The sequence below is a fragment of the Oncorhynchus nerka genome, linkage group LG9a, assembly GCF_034236695.1.
Source record: "Oncorhynchus nerka isolate Pitt River linkage group LG9a, Oner_Uvic_2.0, whole genome shotgun sequence".
Taxonomy (NCBI): domain Eukaryota; kingdom Metazoa; phylum Chordata; class Actinopteri; order Salmoniformes; family Salmonidae; genus Oncorhynchus; species Oncorhynchus nerka.
This window is the reverse complement of record NC_088404.1, coordinates 55,559,627-55,582,606: the sequence shown is the minus strand read 5'-3', so window position 1 is coordinate 55,582,606 and position 22,980 is coordinate 55,559,627. Positions and strand designations below refer to the sequence as shown.

Genomic DNA, 22,980 nt, shown 5'->3' with positions numbered 1-22,980 from the left:
CATTTCAGGCTTCAAACAAAGATATAAAACTGTATTTTTTTGTGAAGAATCAACAACAAGTGGGACACAATCATGAAGTGGAACGACATTTATTGGATATTTCAAACTTTTTTAACAAATCAAAAACTGAAAAATTGGGCGTGCAAAATTATTCAGCCCCTTTACTTTCAGTGGTGCAGCAAACTCTCTCCAGAAGTTCAGTGAGGATCTCTGATTGATCCAATGTTGACCTAAATGACTAATGATGATAAATACAATCCACCTGTGTGTAATCAAGTCTCCGTATAAATGCACCTGCACTGTGATAGTCTCAGAGGTCCGTTAAAAGCGCAGAGAGCATCATGAAGAACACACCAGGCAGGTCCGAGATACTGTTGTGAAGAAGTTTAAAGCCGGATTTGGATACAAAAAGATTTCCCAAGCTTTAAACATCCCAAGGAGCACTGTGCAAGCGATAATATTGAAATGGAAGGAGTATCAGACCACTGCAAATCTACCAAGACCTGGCCGTCCCTCTAAACTTTCAGCTCATACAAGGAGAAGACTGATCAGAGATGCAGCCAAGAGGCCCATGATCACTCTGGATGAACTGCAGAGATCTACAGCTGAGGTGGGACACTCTGTCCATAGGACAACAATCAGTCGTATATTGCACAAATCTGGCCTTTATGGAAGAGTGGCAAGAAGAAAGCCATTTCTTAAAGATATCCATAAAAAGTGTTGTTTAAAGTTTGCCACAAGCCACCTGGGAGACACACCAAACATGTGGAAGAAGGTGCTCTGGTCAGATGAAACCAAAATTGAACTTTTTGGCAACAATGCAAAACGTTATGTTTGGCGTAAAAGCAACACAGCTCATCACCCTGAACACAACATCCCCACTGTCAAACATGGTGGTGGCAGCATCATGGTTTGGGCCTGCTTTTCATCAGCAGGGACAGGGAAGATGGTTAAAATTGATGGAAAAATGGATGGAGCCAAATACAGGACCATTCTGGAAGAAAACCTGATGGAGTCTGCAAAAGACCTGAGACTGGGACGGAGATTTGTCTTCCAACAAGACAATGATCCAAAACATAAAGCAAAATCTACAATGGAATGGTTCAAAAATAAACATATCCAGGTGTTAGAATGGCCAAGTCAAAGTCCAGACCTGAATCCAATCGAGAATCTGTGGAAAGAACTGAAAACTGCTGTTCACAAATGCTCTCCATCCAACCTCACTGAGCTCGAGCTGTTTTGCAAGGAGGAATGGGAAAAAATTTCAGTCTCTCGATGTGCAAAACTGATAGACATACCCCAAGCGACTTACAGCTGTAATCGCAGCAAAAGGTGGCGCTACAAAGTATTAACTTAAGGGGGCTGAATAATTTTGCACGCCCAATTTTTCAGTTTTTGATTTGTTAAAAAAAGTTTGAAATATCCAATAAATGTCGTTCCACTTCATGATTGTGTCCCACTTGTTGTTGATTCTTCACAAAAAAATACAGTTTTATATCTTTATGTTTGAAGCCTGAAATGTGGCAAAAGGTCGCAAAGTTCAAGGGGGCCGAATACTTTCGCAAGGCACTGTACATGTTTCCATGTGTTATTTAAATAGTTTTCACTTATTATTCAACAATGTAGAAAACAGTCAAAATAAAGAATAACCTTGGAATGACTAGGAAATACTGAGAAAAGCAGACCAGTAGTTACTTGCTGTAATGTTCTTAAGTCAGAGAGGATCACTAGCTAAAGCAAGCCGAGTTGTGTTCAGTAGATACAACTGAAGAAAAGTGTTTGAAACAGCAAGGTACGATCCAAGCTCGTTCAATAAGAAACGTTAATTTTAAAACATATTGCTACGGTGTGCACTACTGAGCACGACCCTGAACTGAGCAGAAAACACCACTGTAGATACTACCAAGGACTTTCTCATAACTCTACCTCCTCAGAGAGTCCTCGTCTGGGTTATCCACAGGCATTTCCTGGCTTAAGGCCTCTGGCGGTGCGTCAGCAACGGTGGAGTGGCTGGAGGCGGCCTGGCGGTAGACGCGCTCCCACTGGCCCGTCTCCTGGTTGTACACCAGGCCCACCGTCTGCTCACCGGGCTGGGCAGTGGACGACGCAATGGTGGGGAAGGGCATGGCCGCACCATGAGGGCCTGGGGAGGGCTGCCGCTCGCTGGGCTCCAGGGGCTGGGTTACCCTCCTCTCCCTCTCTGGTGGCTGGGGTTGGGGTTCCCGCCTCTGTGGTGACACATGGGTCTCTTCATAGGCAGGGCTGGTCGGCTGCTGCCAGGGAGAGCTGGAGCCCTCCTGGGTGGAGACAGCGGAGGTGGACGAGGCTGGGCTGGTGCGCTCCCAGCGTTGGGAGTCGTGGTTGAAGGTGAGCAAGTTGTGGCAGGCCCGGCAGCGGTTCAGTTGGCCCCGAGAGGAGTGAGCCGCATTGGAGGGAGGGGGGTTGTTCTCGGCTGGGGTTGGTGGGGGCGGCTGGGGCTGATAGTGGGAGGAGGAAGGCCTGGGTCTCTCCGGGTCCATGTTGTTGTTGAGCAGCTCCTGCGTCTGCTCCTGGCCGCCCTCCCCTCCCCCGACACCCCCCAGCGGCGACTCCAGGTCCTGCATGCGGTCAAACTCCATGAAGTAGCGGCTCAGGTTGCACTGGAGCACGTTGCGGAACGAGGTCGGGTTGCTGCGCGTGCCGTCCCAGAAAGGGTGGTGCCCGCTGCTGGTGCCCGCGCCTCCACCACCTCGCTGATTGGCCACGGGGCTAGAGCCCGGTTCAGAGCTTGACTGCGTGGGGAAACCCCGTCCCTCTGTGGCGGAAGTGTAGACAGGGGACTGGGAGGAGCCGTCCTGCTGTCGGAGCACTGACAGCAGGCTGACGGAGGACGAGCTGGTTCGGGGGGGCAGCATCCCACCCCCGACACCACCCATACCACCTACCCCGCTCACCCCACCTTCACTCCCTCCAGTTCTGCTCTCTGAGCCTCTCATGTTCAGCAGGCTGCGTGTCCAATCGGGTCCGGGCAGTGGGCGGGAGAGGGGTGGGTGGCTGGTGGGTGGGAGGCTGCTGGCTCAGGGGCGGGCTGGCCACGTGGGCGGTAGGCACGGCACGGTGCAGGGAGCTGCCGGCGCTATAGTAGACCGTTGTGAAGGCAGAGGGCCGCTGTTGGGCCCCACTGGGCTCTGAAGGCTGTCGGGGCTCCGTACGGGCTGAGGAAAAGGTTGAGGCATGGGGGGCCGGCTGAGGGTGCTCAGGGAGGACCACAGGCCTGGAGGAGGGCCCCTCGCCCAGAGAGGGGCTGCGGTTGGCTGTGCAGCGGCTGCATAGGCACACCATGCCCAGGTGCTGGGTGCAGCCTGGGAAGGGCAGTCCACGGTCCTGAGAGGCTGGGTACTGGCCCAAAGGCATGCTGGGGGGCTCGCCGCTGCTCTCCCCGCCAGGGCGGGACGCATCCCCCCCGGCCTGCGCTCCCGAGGAGCGTGAGGAAAGGATGTGCAGAAAGTTGTGGAGGATGGGCGTGCGGCGTACAGGCTGGGAGGGCAGGAAGGAGCGCTGGCGGAAGTGGGGCATCTCTACGCTGTCCATGGGGACCTCTGAGTCATCATCATTCTACAGGACATAATGTGTTAGATATGAGGGTAGACATGTTGAATGTTTTAGCGTAGTCATGTTTAAAAGGCTTTGAGAAGATTTCATTTCTAGACAGAAAACTTTATACGGTATAGTGCAATTTTGTTGTGATAGGAGAAAAGAACTCACCTGCTGGTTGGAGGGGTTCACAGTAGCAGTCAGAAGATTGTGCCCCAAAGGATCAAATCTCACCAACCTAAAAGAGAAAACAGCAGAGCTTTCCATCAACTCAAATATATTCTAACCATAGCAATATCATATTATAATGACACAACATTTACGCTACTGTGAAATTGTTCCATGTGAAAAAGAAAAATTGTTTCAACAATATTTTTTCCTGAAATCCAAATTATAGGAGGAAGGGAGGACCATCCTACTCAGTGAAAGTATATATATATATATAAATAAAAGTTATCGTTTAGGTAAACTAAATATATTCAAAAAAATAATAATTTTTAACTGTTTTTTTGGTCTAGCAGGAGGACAGCCATTTTTTCCATTCTCCTCTGGCTACATCGACTTCAATACAAAACCTAGGAGGCTCGTGCTCCTCACCCCCTTCCATAGACCTACATGGTAATTATGACGACTTCCGGAGGACCTCAAACCAATCAAAGTTTAGCAGTATGACTAACATGTCCATCCAATCAAAGGATCAGTGAATTAAACTAGTACTAGGTGTGTGATTTTGAAGCTTAGTGAGTTGAGCGTTTTGGATTATTCCATTCAACTTTTGTGCATCTAGACCCGTCTTTTCGATGCGATCTTCATATTCTGATAGCAGAAGTTGCATTTAAGTCAAGTGTAGACTAGGTTTTCCAATGCCTCTCAAAGAAGGGCACTTATTGGTAAATGGGTAAAAATAAATTGAATATCCCTTTGAGCATGGTGAAGTTATTAACTACACTTTGGATGGTGTATTAATACACCCAGTCAGTACAAAGATACAGGCGTCCTTCCTAACTCAGTTGCCGGAGAGGAAGGAAACCTCTCAGGGATTTCACCATGAGGCCAATGGTTACATTAAAACAGTAACAGAGTTTAATGGCTGTGATAGGAGAAATCTGAGGATGATCAACAATATTGTAGTTACTTCACAAGAATAACCTAAATGACAGTGTGAAAAGGAGGAAGCTTGTACATGGTCTACTTAGACCTAGACTATCTGAATCAGATATGCTAAATTAGGGTTGAACTGAAAACCTACAAGACAGTAGATCTCCAGGAAGAGGGTTGGGCAGCCCTTGTTGTACAGAATGCATCCTGTTTGCAATAAGCTACTAAAGTAAAACTGCCAAAAACAAACAAAAAATATGTCTTGAATACAAAGTATTATGTTCATATTTTCAAGCACAGTCGTGGCTGCATCAGGTTATGGTAATGCTTGTTATGGTAATGCCTGTCATTAGCAAGGACTAAGGATAATTTTTGTATTATTATTTATACAAAAATAAACAGAATAGTGCTAAGCACAGGCAATATACTAGAGGAAAACCTGGTTCAGTCAGACTACCAACAGCCAATGTTCAAGTAGGACAATAACCTAAAACACAAGACCAAATATGCACAAGTTGCTTACCAAGACGACATTGAAAGTTCCTGAGTGGCCTAGTTACATTTTTTACTTAAATTGGGTTGAAAATCTATGGCAAGACTTGCAATGAGCAACAACTTAACAGACAAATGTGCAAATATTGTATAATCCAGGTGTGCAAAGCTCATACACATACCAAGAAAAACCTCACAGCTGTAATCTCCGCCAAAGGTGAATCTAAAAATGCATTGACTAAGGGGTGAGAATACCTATGTAAAATTTGATCTGTATTTCATTTTTCAAAAAAATGCACACATTTCTAAAAATGTTTTCACTGTCATTATGGGGTATTGTGTGCATTTATTGTGGGTAAAAAAAAAAAAAAAAATTGGATTCAGGCTGTAACAAAATGTGGAATAAGTCAAGGGGTATGAATACTATCTGAAGGCACTTTATATACATTGCATTCAGAAAGTATTCCGACATTACGTTACAGCCTTATTCTAAAACGTTTTTAAAAATCCTGTCAATCTACACACAATAACAAAGGCAAAAATGCATATTTACGTGAGTATTCAGACCTTTCACTCAGTACATTGTTGAAGCACCTTTGACAGCGACTACAGCCTGGAGTTTTATTTTTAGGTATAATGCTACAAGCTTGGCACACCAGTATTTGGGGAGTTTCTCCCATTCTTCTCTGCAGATCCTCTCAAGCTCAGTCAGATTGGATGGGAAGCGTTGCTGCACAGCTATTTTCAGGTCTCCAGAGATGTTAGATCGGGTTCAAGTCCAGGCTCTGGCTGGGCCACTCAATGACATTGAGACTTGTCCCGAAGCCACTCCTGCATTGTCTTGGCTGCGTGCTTAGGGTCGTTGCCCTGTTGGAAGGTCACAGTCTGAGATCCTGAGCGCTCTGGAGAAGGTTTTAATCAAGTATCTCTGTACTTTGCCCGTTCATCTTTCCCTCGATCCTGACTAGTCTGCAGGCCCTGCCGCTGAAAAATCCCCACATCATGATGCTGCCACCACGCTTCACCATAGGGATGGTGCAAGATTTCATCCAGACGTGACACTTGGCATTCAGGCCAAATAGTTCGATCTTGGTTTCATCAGACCAGAGAATCTTGTTTCTCATGGTCTGAGAGTCCTTTAGGTGCCTTTTGGCAAACTCCAGGCAGGCTGTCATGTGCCTTTTACTGAGGACTGGCTTCTGTCTGGCCATCCTACCACAAAGGCCTGATTGGTGGTGTGCTGTAGAGATGGTTGTCCTTCTGGAAGTTTCTCCCATCTCCACAGAGGAACTCTGGAGCTCTGTTAGAGCGACCATCAGGATCTTGCCCAGTTTGGCAAGGCGACCAGCTCTAGGAAGAGTCTTGGTGGTTCCAAACTTGTTCCATTGAAGAATGATGGAGGGCACTATGTTCTTGGGGACCTTTAATGCTGGGGACCTTCAATGTACCTCGGTGCTCTATGGACAACTCATGGCTTGGTTTTTGAGCTGACATGCACTGTCAACCATGGGACCTTATATAAACAGATGTGTACCGTTCCAAATCATGTCCAATCAATTGAATATACCATAGGTGTACTCCAATCAAGTTGTATAAACATCAAGGATGATCAATGGAAACAGGATGCACCAGAATATAATTGAGTCTAGTAGCAAAGGGTCTGAATGCTTATGTAATTAAAGGCATGCTGTACATTTGCAAACATGTCTAAAAAAAAGCTTTCACCTTGTCATTATAGGGAATCGTGTGTAGATTGATCAATTTTAGAATAAGGCTGTAACGCAACAAAATATGGGTCTGAATACTGTCCGAATGCTCTGTATGTATATACAGTTGAAGTCGGAAGTTTACTTACACTTAGGTTGGAGTCATTAAAACTCGTTTTTCAACCACTCCACAAAATTTTTGTTAACAAACTATTATTTGGGCAAGTCGGTTAGGACATCTACTTTGTGCATGACACAAGTAATTCTTCCAACAATTGTTTACAGACAGATTATTTCACTGTATCACAATTGCAGTGGGTCAGAAGTGTACATACACTAGGTTGACTGTGCCTTTAAACAGCTTGGGAAATTCCCGAAAATGATGTCATGGCTTTAGAAGCTTCTGATAGGCAAACTGACATCATTTGAGTCAATTGGAGGTGTAGCTGTGGATGTATTTCAAGGACTACCTTCAAACTCAGTGCCTCTTTGCTTGACATCATGGGAAAATCAAAATAAATCAGAAAAATACCTCCAGAAGTGTGGTTCATTCTTGGGAGAAATGTCCAAATGCCTGAAGGTACCACGTTCATCTGTACAAACAGTAGTACCCAAGTATAAAGACCATGGGACCACGCAGCCGTCATACCGCTAAGGAAGGAGACGCATTTTGTCTCCTAGAGATGAATGTACTTTGGTGCGAAAAAGTGCAAATCAATCCCAGAACAACATCAAAGGACATTGTGAAGATGCTGGAGGAAACAGGTACAAAATCATCTATATCCACAGTAAAGCGAGTCCTATATCGACATAACCTGAAAGGCCGCTCAGCAAAGATGAAGCCACTGCTCCAAAACCGCCATAAAAAGCCAGACTACAGTTTGCAACTGCACATGGGGACAAAGATCGTACTTTTTGGAGAAATGTCCTCTGATCTGATGGAACAAAAATAGAACTGTTTGGCCAAAATGACCATCGTTATGCTTGCAAGCCGAAGAACACCATCCCAACCATGAAGCACAGGGGTGGCAGCATCATGTTGTGGGTGTGCTTTGCTGCAGGAGGGACTGGTGCACTTCACAAAATAGATGTCATCATGAAGCAGGAAAAGTATGTGGATATATTGAAGCAACATCTCAAGACATCAGTCAGGAAGTTAAAGCTTGTTCGCAAATGGGTCTTCCAAATGGACAATGACCCCAAGCATACTTCCAAAGTTGTGGCAAAATGGCTTAAGGACAACAAAGTCAAGGTATTGGAGTGGCCATCACAAAGCCCTGGTCTCAATCCAATAGAAGTTGTGCTGGCAGAACTGAAAAAGCATGTGCGAGCAAAGAGGCCTACAAACCTGACTCAGTTTGACTCAAGGTAAACAATTTAAAGGCAATGCTACCAAATACTAATTGAGTCTATGTAAACTTCTGACCCACTGGGAATGTGATGAAAGAAATAAAAGCTCAAATAAATTATTCGGACATTTCACATTCCTAAGACAGGGAATTTTTACTAGGATTAAAATGTCAGGAATTGTGAAATACTGAGTTTAAATGTATTTGGCTAAGGTTTATGTAAACTTCCGACTTCAACTGTATCAGTGTTTCCGTTAGGAAAATGTGGCACCAGACATTTGACCTGCAGCATGTTAATTTACTGGACTTATGCACCCAATATGCATTGGGTGAGTAACCCGATTAGGGCGTCCACCCACGGTACTCAGAATGACAGCAAACATATAGATGATGGTAATTCATCTTAACAGCACATGCAACATCTTACCGAATTCTGATGCACAGTTTTAAGATGTTACAATAACTTTCCACGTTTACTTTCTCAACCAGCAAGAGATTAATAAACAGCAAAACCACTATCCTATGTCAATCTGGTATCCCCAATAGTAGAAATGTTTACCTATTCTATTAGTCAGCTTGTGGAATGATAGAACCCAAATTCATACAACCAGTATACAAAACAAGTAAATAAAAAGCAATGAGGCTGATGCAGCAGATCAGAAGGTTTAGCTTTAAAATGTTGATAAACTATCTTCTTCAGATTATATGCGCAGCAATGCGCATACAGCAGTAAACTAAGCACGAATGTTTGTTCCATTATGCAATTTGCTGGAAACCGCTGTTGTCAAAAGCGCACTGCACATGCAAGAGGTTTCATGTGACCTTTAAAATGTCAATATTTTCATCTACGGAAGATCTAAAGATGCAACAATTAGCATGGGTTGCTAATATGACTAGGATTGTGCCTTTGGCTACTTGACAATGAAATGAAGTTGAAATCCAATAGAACATGGAACCAACATGAGAGAAATAGGCTACTTGTTTCAATGACATATGGAAGTCTTTATAAAAATAATTGCCTCAAAGTTTATAGAAATTGATTTTGGCTATAGGCTACTTTGAAGCAAGATAAGACATGCCTCACAAAATGAAGTAAAACATTCCGGTTCCACACAATTAAGTATATATTTTCAAAATGCGTACTGCCTCCAGTTCACATTGCAAAGTATGACGCGCTGAAGCCTAACGTTGCCTAATGCCTATGCACTTGAATGGCAAGCACACTTCAATTACCAGTTGAGAAATAAAAATAGTAGCTCTTTAAATTGTGGCCATCAACTGTTTTTAACATGTGATTGCATTTAGAGTTGTGAGCAATGATTGGGCATATAAAAGCATGTTTCACTCCAGCAGCAACAGGAGCAGTAGCTCTCTCGCTGTCTGACAGATTTTCACTCAAACTAGGCTCTTTATCTGTATGCTGTACGCCTGTGATAAATAAGAATCATAAACGACCAAACGAACACACACAAGCACCAATTTAATTATACAAATGAACCTATAGAACAGAAAAGCATGACCGAAAATGCATTTACATCGACTAACTGATATTTCTATCAATTAATAGGCTAAAAAGCATTATATTGGAATGGGCTTTTGTTATTCACCAGGACAATTGGCCGGCGCCAATTTTATTGATTGTTTTTTTATTCGTTTTTAAAATCACCCAAAAGCCAGCTATTACAGGCTAACTGAAACCCAGAGAGAGAGCGCGAAAGTATGTAGTATATATCCAGCCCTACATCAATCTCTATGGTCTCTCACCTGACTCTTTCAGTCTCGCTGCCGGTTTTGACCACGGCAAAGGGCTCAGGCCGGCTCCAGTCCCAGAAGTGGAGCTCATTATTGGTGGCGATGAGGAGGAGCTGGGCAGTGGGGTGGAAGGCTAGCGAGGCAATGGCCACGTTGCTTTCCGTGAACCAGCTCTCACTGCCACCCTGCAGAAACAAACACAAGGGGATTTAATACAGAAAGAAACAAGTAGGATACGGAAACAGTGGATACAAACGCTTGCATGATCTTTATGGGATGCGGATTCCTGTCAAAGGGGTTTATCAACTAGACTACCAATAGCAACACAATGAAGATAGAAAAGTTTCCTTATGATGCCTGGAGTTGGACAGTGCCCTGGGGGACACCTCAACATTTACTTCAGGCGAAGACTGTGCTGTGAATACAAGTCTTACAATCTAACATAGTAAAAGAATATACCTATGCAACTTGGCAAGCGGAGACCTGAAACTTGGGTCCTATTTATTTTAATAGGGGTCTGTCTGTGTTTAAGAGAAGGCACCACTTACATGCAGGTCCCAGATGCGGACCTCTCCGTCAAGGCACCCGGAGGCCACCAGACCTGGGATGGTAGGGTGAAAGGTCACGCACCAGGGCGTGCGGCGGTGGCCTACCAGCGAATGCAAGCACTTTCCAGTCTTCACCTCTGTGATGTAGATGTTGTGATTGACATGAGTGGAAGCCATGAGGGTCCTATCAAATTGGAGATAAGGGGGGTAGAGTAAATGTTACAGCTGCTATGCCGCTTAAGGAAGCCCTGCCTCAAATGCTCTCATGAATCCATTTGTGCGGCCGGGTCAGTTGAGTTCCTTACCGGTCTGGGCTGAAGGCCAACAGGAACGTCGAGCGAGGGCTGTCTGGCAGCTCCACTTTCTGTGTAAGGGCAACAAACATTGCTTAACGCCTTACATGGAGGTAGCACACACATTATTAAATGCACAAATCATAGTATAATTACATATATTCAAAAATACATTTGTTTTTACTAAAGACTTCAGTGAAATTGTGATCCATCAACTGCATATTATAAGGGATTTTAAAGAACAACTCCCAAAATAGACTATAGATGATAAAGATAAGCACAGGGCATTGTTTCCATGGTGACGAGTTAAAGGCAATGGTATATTGTCCCAGACCAAAATGCCTACTGCAGCAGGTGGGCAGTGAAAGTAGTGAGAGATTGATAGCCTACTACTACTCCATATCTGTTGAAACCAAAGCAGTTTTGACTAATCCTTTGACTGGGATAGTGTGCTTCTTTGGCTTTTACCTGACTCTGCCATTTCATCCAGCGGACCTTCTCCTCCACCAGCTGCTGCAGCAGGCGCTTGGAGCCAAAGGCCTGTGAGCCGCGCTCCCGGCTGGACAGGATCCGCACAGAGTTCCTCTGATGACGAGAGGCCATGGTGGTTCTCCTCCCGTACGGGGCTGGGGCCACACCACCACTCTGCCACAGGCCTCTCTGGCTGGTCTAGGGACAGTCACTTCTGCTGCCGCCACTCGCTCGCCATGCAGAGTCTAGGCTGGGAAGGAGAAAGAGACAATGGGAAGAGAGGGCCAAGAACAGAAGATAGTAGTTTAGTTTTGGTTGGCATAGGTTTTGCACATGGAAAACCTTCACCTGTGGGATTGTCTGAAACCAGCCACCTGGACAACTGATGAAACTGAGGAGTATTTTTGTTTGTAATGAAGCCCATTTATGGGGAAAAACTGATTGACTGGGCCTGGCTCCCCCATGGCTGCACCCTTGCCTAATCGTGAAATCCATAGATTAGGGCCTAATGAATACATTTAAATTGACCTATTTCCTTATATGAACTAAAACTCAGTAAAATCTTTGAAATTGTTGCATGTTGTGTTTATATTTTTGTTTGGTACATTTAGGGGATCGGTACTAAAATATCCTGTGTCCTTAAATAAGAACATCCAAGCTTGCAGCTCTCTGGCTGGCCTACATGTGCAGCCAAAGTCAAGATCTCACATCTGGAAGACTGCCAAAAATGTTGCACTCTTAAAATGTAGTCATATTTTGGTCACAAATTGGCAAAACACCACAGGCAATGCAAAACAGCACTGCTTTGCACCCTCTTAACAAGCCTTGTTTAACTTGGGCTTGGATAACCAAAGGCATTTTAAACGAGGGGAAAATTTCTCCAACACTGGAGCGGGCGATTTTCCAGTAAACAAAGATGACCAACAAGAGTCATATTAGGAACACACAATATTTGGCAGGCAGGTGCCACATTATTTTAAACCATGACGGGTGGGCCTAATTGCAATTCTAAGTAAGACAGACGTCCAAACCGGATCCAAACACGGATCATCACTGCGGTATGCAATTTTCATCAAGTTGCTTTCCAGAACGCCAATGAGTGGTGTTTCATAAGCTATCCCTGTGGCTTGACTTAGCTCTACATTACAATCTAAGAAGAAACTGAGTGTAAGTCTATGGTGCAGAGTCACAAAGAGACACTGAAAAGCCTGTATGTTGTCAAAAAAGTACCCGAATACACAACACCACAAGCACATTATTACGCAACTATGTTATTGCAACTCCAATGCTGTTATTCTAAGAATGCCAAGTGATAACAACCATGTCATATGCAGAGAACTATTTATTGAATTAGCTGTGTAGTGGGCAAAAACGTGTACCCCTTGGTCCCCAAGAACAAGTTTGGGAAACGTTGATTAGGTTAACACTGAGTGCCTAAAGCATTAGGAACACCTGCTCTTTCCATGACAGACTGACCAGGTGAACGCCATGATCCCTTATTGATGTCACCTGTTAAATCCACCTCAATCGGTGTAGACGAAGGAGAGGAGACAAGTTAAAGGATTGTGTATCATTCAGAGGGTGAATAGACAATACAAAATATTTAAATGCCTTTGAACGGGGTATGATAGTGTCTGCCAGGCGCACCGATGTGTGTGTCAAGAAGTGCTGGATTTTTCAGGCTCAACAGTTTCCGTGTGTATCAAGAATGGTCCACCATCCAAAGGACATCCAGCCAACTTGACAACTGTGGGAAGCATTGGAGTCGACATTCCTGTGGAACGCTTTCGACACATTGGGGCATGGACTCTACAACGAATTGCGTCTTCTGAGGGCAAAGGTGTTCCTCATGTTTTGTACACTCAGTATGTCCATATTCATAGACTGCTGAAATTAATAAGTCATACTAGGTGGCTGACAAACAGCTTGAGTTTACCATGCAATGTTACCTAGCTACGATAACTTCAAATAAGAAATAGGATTTTGGCAAACTGATTAATATAGCTAGTTAGCTAAAACCACTGCCTTAACAAGTAAATAACGTTAGCTTGATAGCTAACTCAAGAAAATGCGTCTGAAACAGCTACGACTAATCAGCTAGCTAGTTAACATTAGGGAATTGGCAAGCTAGTTAACCAGCTAACGTTAGCCAAATAAACATGTAGCCAACATTAGCTACTAACGTTACTAGCAAATGTGAGTTATCTAGAAAACTAAGTAGCTAATGTTAACATTCGGTAGGCAAACCACCAAGAACCAACCAGAAACCCAGCTAATGGTACCGGCAAATGTTTTTTCATAGCTATAGTAACGTTGGCTAATTTGTCAGTGTAGTTACCCAACGAACCCCGATAGCTTGCTAGGTTATCCCGCTAAACTTGGTAACTAGCCAATAGAGAAAAAAAACTTGCTATTAAGTTGGTTAATGTTAGTTATTTGGAAAATAGCTAATCCTTGCTGCCAGTCCCGGATACTGTATTAGCATAACTAGCGCGCTAACTAGCTACTGTATAGAACAAAGCCGACGATACAACGTTAGATATGAGACATAACAAAAAACAAACTACTTATATTCTGCAGAATCAGCTGAGTCAAGAGGCCATTGCCTACCTTTCTTTCTTGTATTCTTGTTGAAATGTGTCATCATAGGCGTAGCTAACTGTTAGCGTAACAAGCACAAATGTACGGCAAGTACGAGCTTGCTACACTTGTCTTAGCCTTGACACATTAATGAATTGACCAATATCAATCTATGATAATTGCGATTGAACACATTCATATCCTCTGATAAATCTATTTCATAATATTATCGTGGCATAGAGCAAATTCATTGTGCTAACTATCCGTCTACTGCGTAGCTAGCTTCCCAGAGATGTGTGTCGTGAACAACATTTTAGCGTGAGCAACAATAGTGGAATCGGTGGTTCGCCTTCAATATAAAAGTCCCCCATTGAAACTGATAAAAAGTATAGAGGAATCATGCCACAGTTGTACTAGATTAATCAGAGCTTTCCAGCCCTGCTCATGGGGAGCTACCATCCAGTAGGTTTTCACTCCATCCCTAACTAACCTGATTCAGCTCATCAACCAGCTAACTACAACAATCGGGTGCTATAGATTAGGGTTGGAGCAAAAACATACAGGACAATAGCTCTCCAGCAACAGGGTTAGAGAGCCCTAGACTAAATAATGGTCTGTTGAATATAAACTATAATGGTCAAAAATATTAACGCAACGTGAAAAAATGTCAATGATTTTACTGAGTTACAGTTCATATAAGGAAATCAGTCAATTGAAATACATTTATTAGGCATTAATCTATGGATTTCACATGACTGGGCATAGGCCCATCCAATTGGGTGCCAGGCCCACCCACGGGAGAGCCAGGCCCAGCCAATCAGAATTAGTTTTTCCCCATAAAAGGGCTTTATTACAGACAGAAATACTCCTCAGTTTCATCAGTTGTCCAGGTGGCTGGTTTCAGATGATCCCGCAGGTGAAGAAGCTGGATGTGAAGATCCTGGGCTGGTGTGGTTACACAGTTGTGAGGCTGGTTGGGCATACTGCCAAATTCTCAAAAATGACTTTGGAGGCGGCTTATGGTAGAGAAAAGAGCATTCAATTCTCTGGCAACAGCTCTGGTGGACATTCCTGCAGTCAGAATGCCAATTGCACACTCCCTCAAACTTGAGAAATCTGTGGCATTGTGTTGTGTGACAAAACTGCACATTTGAGTGGTGGTTTATTGTCCCCAGCACAAGGTGTACCTGTGTAATGATCACGCTGTTTAATCAGCTTCTTAATATGCCACACTTGTCAGGTGGATGGATGATCTTGGCAAAGGAGAAATGCTCACTAAAAGGGAAGTAAACACATCTGTAGACACCATTTCACAGAAATAAGCTTTTTGTGCATATGGGAAATTTCTGGGATCTTTTATTTAATCTCATGAAACATGGGACCAACACTTTACATGTTGCATTTATATATTTTCTTCAGTATAGATAAGCATCTGTTGAAATCGCACAATGGATGTATTAGACTTCAGAATTGCTTTGGTGGCATAGGCTACTCAAGCCTGGTGCTCTGGTCAGCTGATTGTTCACCCGCACCCGCCCACAATTTAGTTTAGTTTATTTTTACAGGGACAATGCACATTAATCAACGTTTCAGTAAAAGTGCCGGTTTTAGCCAGCCGGCTAATTTTCAACTGCAGTCCCTTTTTTTTTAACGGGTGGGTTATTGCTAATAACCCACCCGTAACTGCCAGACTAGGCCCATATGTGATAAAGTGACAATCTGAGGCCCACACCCGAACCTAACCCCGCAAATATAGAAATGCGGTGTAGGCCACAGTAGGAGACAGTGGAATACTTTTTTGACAGGGGGTGCAGGATTCTTCTTCTGCTGCCTGATTTAGATATGTTTCTGCTTTATAATTTCCAACATTTTGGTAGGCTATTTGTTAGTCAACTTGTCCTTAATTAGATACATGCAGCTTCTCTTCTGTCATTAGGCTTATATGTTGCCCTAGAACAGTGTTTCCCATACTTTTTATAGTCCCGTACCCCTTCAAACATTCAACCTCCAGCTGCGTACCCTCTCTAGCACCAGGGTCAATGCACTCTCAAATGTTGTTTTTTGCCATCATTGTAAGCCTGCCACACACACTATACAATACATGTATTAACCATAAGAATGAGTGTGAGTTTTTGTCACTACCTGGCTCGTGGGAAGTGACAAAGAGCACTTATAGGACCAGGACACAAATAATAATAATCAATAGTTTTGCTCTTTATTTAACCATCGTACATATAGAACCTTTTTGTTCATTGAAAATTGTAAATAACTCACCACAGGTTACTGAGAAGGGTGTGCTTGAAAGGATGCACATAACTCTGCAATGTTGAGTTGTATTGGAGAGTCTCGTTCTTAAATCATTTTCTACACACAGTCTGTGCCTGTATTTAGTTTTCTTGCTAGTGAGGGCCGAGAATTCACTCTCACATAGGTACGTGGTTGCAAAGGGCATCAGTGTCTTAGCGTGATTTGCCAAGGCCGGATACTCTGAATGCAGCCCAATCCAGAAATCTGGCAGTGGCTTCTGATTAAATTAAATTTTCACAGAACTGCTTGTTGCAATTTCATTGGGGCTCTTTTGTTCAGATATCGGTAAGTGGACTGGAGGCAGGGCATGAAAGGGATAACGAATCCAGTTGTTTGTGTCATCCGTTTCAGGAAAGTACCTGTGTAATTGCGCACCCGACTCACTCATGTGCTTCGCTATATCACATTTGACATTGTCCGTAAGCTTGAGTTCATTTGCACACAAAAAATCATACAATGATGGTAAGACCCGTGGGTTGTCCTTGTTAATGCAGACAGAAAATAGCTTCAACTTCTTAACCATAGCCTCAATATAGTTGTGGAGAGTCCCTGTAATCCTAGATTCAGGCGAGAAAAAACATCACCCAGATAGGGCAGTCGTGTGAGAAACTCGTCATCATGCAAGCGGTCAGATAAGTGAAAATTATGGTCAGTAAAGAAAACTTTAAGCTCGCCTCTCAATTTAAAAAAAACGTGTCAATACTTTGCCCCTTGTTAACCAGTATGTTGTAAAAGTGTTACATGGTCGCTGCCCATATCATTGCATAGTGCTGAAAATACACAAAAGTTCAGAGGCCTTGCTTTATAAAAAGTTTACAATTTTCATTGTAGTGTCCAAAAATTATTTCAAGCTGCCAGGCATTCCCTTGGCAACAAGAGCCTCTCAGTGGATACTGCAGTGTACGTACCCAAGCGGCGTTGGGAGAAACTACTTGCATGCATGTTACCACTCCACTATGTCTCGCTGTCATGGCTTTTGCGCCATCAGTACAGATACCAACATGAGCAGTAGCTACGTTTGGCTTCATACAGACAGTTAGTGGAATTCCTGCGAGATAGTAACAGTTAATGTGATTGGATGTTAATTATTTGACTAGGCTACCTGTATTTGACCTTGTGTTGTTATTTCGCTGAACACTAGATGGTAAATTTTATTTTTGGCAGTGAAACGAGGCTACTCAGGAGAGAAAAAAACCCTCACCCAAATGTATAGCCCCGTCAAATTAACTAAGTATTGTCTTTGGTTGAAATTATATAACATTCCAATCTTTTTTGGCATTTTCTAGTCCAATTGTGGCACGATTCCACAATTTTTATCCGTTTGCATCACGGACTTGTATTTTGAAGCTGAACCGCCGATTTCACTATTGTTGCTCACGACACACATGTGCGTTCCAGAAAAGCAAAATTGTATACCGAACATTATGTAGGAAAAGACAATTTAACGTAGTAGGTGCCGCAAAAGAAACGCCTGAAACTAGATCCCCTACATACTTGAGAAGAAGGAAAGCAACTGTCGGGGGAGGTTCTCTTCTGCACTGTTCAAACAACCCAGTAAATGTGGAGGAGTTAAATCGCCTTGTTAATTAAAGTCCAAAAGCAGAAGCGGTGTCACAGGCTCTCTCTTAACATTTCTCCTGAAAACCTTTACACCCGGTTGTTGGGGACTCGAGGCATCTGCGGACTCGGCCGCAAAAAAAGGCGGTCATGACTATAAGGGATCCAGTTTTTGTAAAATTAACATCAAATTAGACTTTTCTTAGCAGCTTAGAGTAATTAAGCTAAGGTTAAGAAAATAGTTATGACTAGGGTTAGCTCAAATATTTTTTTTAAAGAACGTTAATTTGACAAAAGAAGGAACCCTATCAGCCATGACCCAGCAAAGGTCAGCCGAAGATATTAACATTTTAGACATATCCAATGTCTGCAATGTTTTTGGATAACGTGATGACGTCGTCACTGCTAGCGCTGCTCCCCTGTGCGCACAATTTACATAATAGTCGGAACTAGGAAACTCAGACATTTCAGACTTACTGATTCGTTGAACACGGCACGTGTATAACTACAACCAGTTAGCAAATCGGAAATTTCAGAGTTTCCTAATTCAGACTAGCATAAAACTAGTAGATGGTGATAGCGCTGACGTCATCCACGAATTAATATGGAAAACTCCATATGGAGCACGAAGCTGCAAGTATTTTAATTTGAAGCGCGCCATGCTGAATGGGGCTGAAAGGCACCAAAATAATCGCAAAGGATGATAGTAAAAGTGGCGGTAACTAGCAAAGGATCATGGTCGATGAATTCATTTTCGTCCTACACGAGAGAGCCCCGTGCTTGGTCTGTGTTAGCATGTGGTCCTGTGTGATGACAAATGTAGTAGTCAGAATAGATCACTATTTAATGAAATATCTTGATTTGTAGCGATTTTAAAATAGTTCATGTGGGGATCAAACTTGATCATAATAAACACATTTTAGAGCCCAAAACGTCTGTCTAAAAAAATGTTTGGCAGTTCTGGAGATCATAGTTTACATAGGCTTTTTATGGGAGACCAGGGTTTTTGGCACCAGGAATATAATTTGTATATGGGTGCGCCAGTGTCACTATTCATTTCAGCATTATTATGACTTGACACCAGTCATTAATCTGACTTTCTAAATGAAAAGAAACCAAATATTTCTTTACTACACTCTTATTTATATAAATTACACTTGTCAAACAGCTTTTGCTGAGAGGTGTGGGAGAGGTGTGCTCCTTTCTGTCCTATAGGCGCGTTCGAACAGATCACTGTTGTCAAGACATTGACCATCGTTGGTCACCGTTGGTCCTAATCTTTTAAAAGCCTCTCCCATAGACACAAAATGCAATAGCAGCTGGGTCTGGTCTACTTAGGAAATTGACTTCCATTGAAACATACAAAAAATGAGGGAGTGGAGATGTCTCGCTTTCTCTTCTGTCTTTGACTACATGTCGTCTGTATGACATTTACAAAAATCATGTGATCAAAGGTCAATCAGTTTTTGATGAAGGTCGCCTTCAAGTCGCCGAAGTTGCTTTTCAACACAGATTATCCATTATATTGACCACATACTCTAGTGACCGCTCTAACAATGAAAATACATTTCTTAAAAAATGGAAGGCAGTCGGGAAGAGGCAAGATCAGGTTGGACCATTCAAGTCAATGAGAGGGCAGATACGCGTGTATCACCCAGGACCAGGCACTAGGGATGTCACGTGCCGGGATCTCACGTGTCCTACTCATATCAGTACACTCGTAACTATCCGATCATGACGAAACATCTATTTGATCAAATAAGCCAAATGCGACTCTCATTGACCTCCATATAAGAACTTGCTTGGTGAGTGAAAAATATATAAAACGCCACCTGCTGGAGAAGACATTTTGGGCCCAGTTATCCCTCTCACTTTACTCTGTTTTCACCAACTGCACCATGCAGCCATCCCTGCATTGTGGGAGGAATTATTTGAGTGTTTTTGTTTGACCCACGCTATAACATGGCCAAATATGTGTCTGAAACAGCAACCAAACAAATATGCAATGCACTTTCTGAAGTGTGAAAGGCAGCCAGACGCAACATAGTCTGCTGGAAAACCACTTGAAGAAGAAACAGGAACCAACTTTGCCACAATTCTAAAGCCTTATTCACAATGCAGGCCTTAATGCTCAAATCCGTTTTCGACTACTAACTGTACAAACAGCAAGTTACAAGTGACCAAATTGGATTTGTGTGTGTTCAAACAGCAATCATTTGCTGACAAGGCTATGCTAGTGTCATAGTAATGATGGGTGTGTGTGCAGTGCTGTAGGCTGATTGGCGGTTGTGATTCCTATGCTCAGATGTTATGTAGCAAGCTAAGCTGACAACAATGTCTGCCATGGAGGTTTCCCAGTTGCTTGGAATGTGTAAATCATAGGGTAAGAAGACTTTAAAAGCCTCAATTGATAAGATGATCCAACTTTCAAAACGAGTCCTTTTTTTGGCTAGCCACAGCAGTCAAGCATTCACTAATTTGTTTGTAAACAATTAACAAGCTAGCTAGCTACCACATGTTCTTGTCAAACTGTCAACAGAGTAGCTAGCAAGCAACAAGATATGCCAAATAACAGTCTAAAAACCACTTGAAGGCAGATTTGAACATTCAGACAAGTCACAGGGCCAGGAATCAGAATCACAACCGCCATGTGCTTTTTGGCTGTATATACGCAAATAGATTTCAGTTACTTCAAATTGCCAATGTGAACACGGCTTAAGAGTCATGGGTAACTGCATACATCTGAAAGTGGGCATGTCAAAAGAAGTGGGTGTATGGAAAGAGAATCATCTAATTGGGCAGATTTGGAGTCTAAAGCTACAGGGGATAAATTAGAGTGATATCTGAGAACTCTCTCTCTAACCAATTAATTGTACACAAGTTATTTTTTCAGTTTGTCAGTGTGTGATATGGGGGCCTGTCAGAATAGAAATTACAGGATGATGTTATAATTCTGTTATTGCATCAAATGGTTGTTTTATGCAACAGAATAAGGGGTTGTTAGAACACTCATTTGTGTGTGTTCTACTGAGGAAGGGCCTCTGGTAGATTAAACACTGACAGAAGATTTACGATGTCTTTTGGGTGATAAAACCTAAAGAGACCACATTCCATAGCATGAGTTAATGTTTCTGTTCTATAAGGTACCAGGGAGAGATGACTCCAGGGCCAGACCCTGGTCTCTACACAACGAGATTTTTTTTTACAGCAGATACTGTCTGTGAATTATAAGTATCTTTCATACTAATCTTAACCTTGTGACCCATTCCATACATCTGATGTTTGTCATGTAGCCTGAGGGGGGTGTATCTTGGCTATAAAAGACCTTTGTACTTTTGTCTCGGTCTCTCAACGAATCATCTGAGGGTGATTCGTCGACCTGCCATCTGTAAGGTCCTGGGTGTCGTGAGGGTGAAATCAGGCGCAGGAAAGCAGAGTTCAATAAAGTGCTTCTTTAATGCACACACGATGAACTACGTTCCCCCCACTTTCGGGTGCTCAAACCAAATGCCCCAGACACAGGGAACGAAAACAGTCTAGCACTAAATACACAAACACGTACATTTAATGCAAACACCAGGGTTACAATAATCAATCCTGGTTCTTTGTGCGGGATTATTGTATTATATTGTATTATTATTATTATTGTAACCCTGGTGTTTGCATTAGATGTACGTGTTCGTGTATTTAGTGGTGGCAGATGAATGGCACGACAATGGGCCTCAGGATGTCATCACGGTATCTCTGTGCATTCAAATTGCCATCGATAAAATGCAATTGTGTTCGTTGTTCGTAACTTATGCCTGCCCATATCTTTACGCCACCTCCACCATGGGGCACTCTGTTCACATCGTTGATATCAGCAAACCACTCGCCCACACAACGCCATACACACTGTCTGCCATCTGCCCGGTACAGTTGAAACCGTGAATCATCTGTGAAGAACACACTTCTCCAGTGTGCCAGTGGCCATTGAAGGTGAGTATTTGCCCTCAGAAGTTGGTTACGATGCTGAACTGTAGTCAGGTCAAGACCCTGGTGAGGATGATGATCACGCAGATGAGCTTCCCTGACATTGCAGCAATTATTTGGTTGTGCTAACTCAGAGTTTCATCAGCTGTGCGGGTGGCTGATCTCAGACGATCCCGCAGGTGATGTATCCGGATATGGCGTGGTTAAACTTGGTCTGCGGTTGTGAGGCCGGTTGGACGTACTGTCAAATTCTCTAAAACGACATTGGGGGTGACTTATAGTAGAACAATTAACATTAAATTCTCTGGCAACAGCTCTGGTGGACATTCCTGCAGTTAGCATGCCAATTGCACACTCCCTCAAAAATTGAGACATCTGTTACATTGTGTTGTGTGACAAAAATACACAATTTAGAGTGGCCTTTTATTGTCCCCAGCTCAATGTGTAATGATCATGCTCTTTAATCAGCTTCTTGATATGCCACACCTGTCAGGTGGATGGATTATCTTTGCAAAGGAGAAAACGCTCACTAACAGGAATGTAAACACATTTGTGCACAAGATTTCAGAGAAATAAGCTTTCTGTTTGATTGGAACATTTTTTTTTCAGTTTATGAAACATGGGACCAACACTTTACATGTTGCGTTTATATTTTGGTCAGTATACATCTTCTTCTTTCCAGATTCCGGGACGCTCTTAAAGTGGTACACACAAATTAACCATCACGTGCGTGAGAAGCTATCAAAACTATGAACATATTTCAAATAAGCCCTAATCTATAAAAAGAGTTTGTCAAAGAAAATACAGTAGATGGTTTGCTGTATGGATCAGATTAAGTGTATATATCCCATCAACGTTTGCCACAGTTCAAAAGGTTTGCGAAACACTGCTATTTAGCTGGCCAGTTTACTAGGTACACCCATCTAGTACCCTCCCCTCCCTCCAGAACAGCCTGAATTATTTGGGGCAAGGATTATACAAATCGGAAACGTTCCACTGGGATGTTGCTCCATGCTGACGCGATGGCATCACGCAGTTGCTGCATATTGGACGACGGTACACCACCGCCAACAGCCTGGATGGGTCCATGGATTCATGCTGCTTACGCCAAATCCTGACTCTGCTATCAGCATGCCACAACAGGAACCGGGATTTGTCGGACCAGGCAATGTTTTTTCCACTCCAGTATTGGTGATCCCCTGCCCACTGGTTTTTAGCTGATAAGAGTGGAATCCGGTGTGGTTGTTTGCTGCAATAGCCCATCAATGACAAGGACTGACGA

At 43.2% G+C, this 22,980-nt stretch overlaps 1 protein-coding gene across 1 annotated transcript in view; it reads right to left on the bottom strand.

Moving 5' to 3' along the window:
- ambra1b (autophagy/beclin-1 regulator 1b) overlaps nucleotides 1–14,167 on the bottom strand; it is a 56,762-nt gene extending 42,595 nt beyond the window's left edge. The window contains 8 exon segments of the mRNA XM_029668655.2: nucleotides 1,927–3,032; nucleotides 3,034–3,594; nucleotides 3,745–3,811; nucleotides 9,983–10,155; nucleotides 10,519–10,702; nucleotides 10,824–10,882; nucleotides 11,280–11,532; nucleotides 13,893–14,167. Coding sequence (XP_029524515.2) covers nucleotides 1,927–3,032; nucleotides 3,034–3,594; nucleotides 3,745–3,811; nucleotides 9,983–10,155; nucleotides 10,519–10,702; nucleotides 10,824–10,882; nucleotides 11,280–11,414 — 2,285 coding nt within the window. The 5' untranslated portion in view covers nucleotides 11,415–11,532; nucleotides 13,893–14,167.
- Between the last annotated feature and the right edge of the window lie 8,813 nt (nucleotides 14,168–22,980).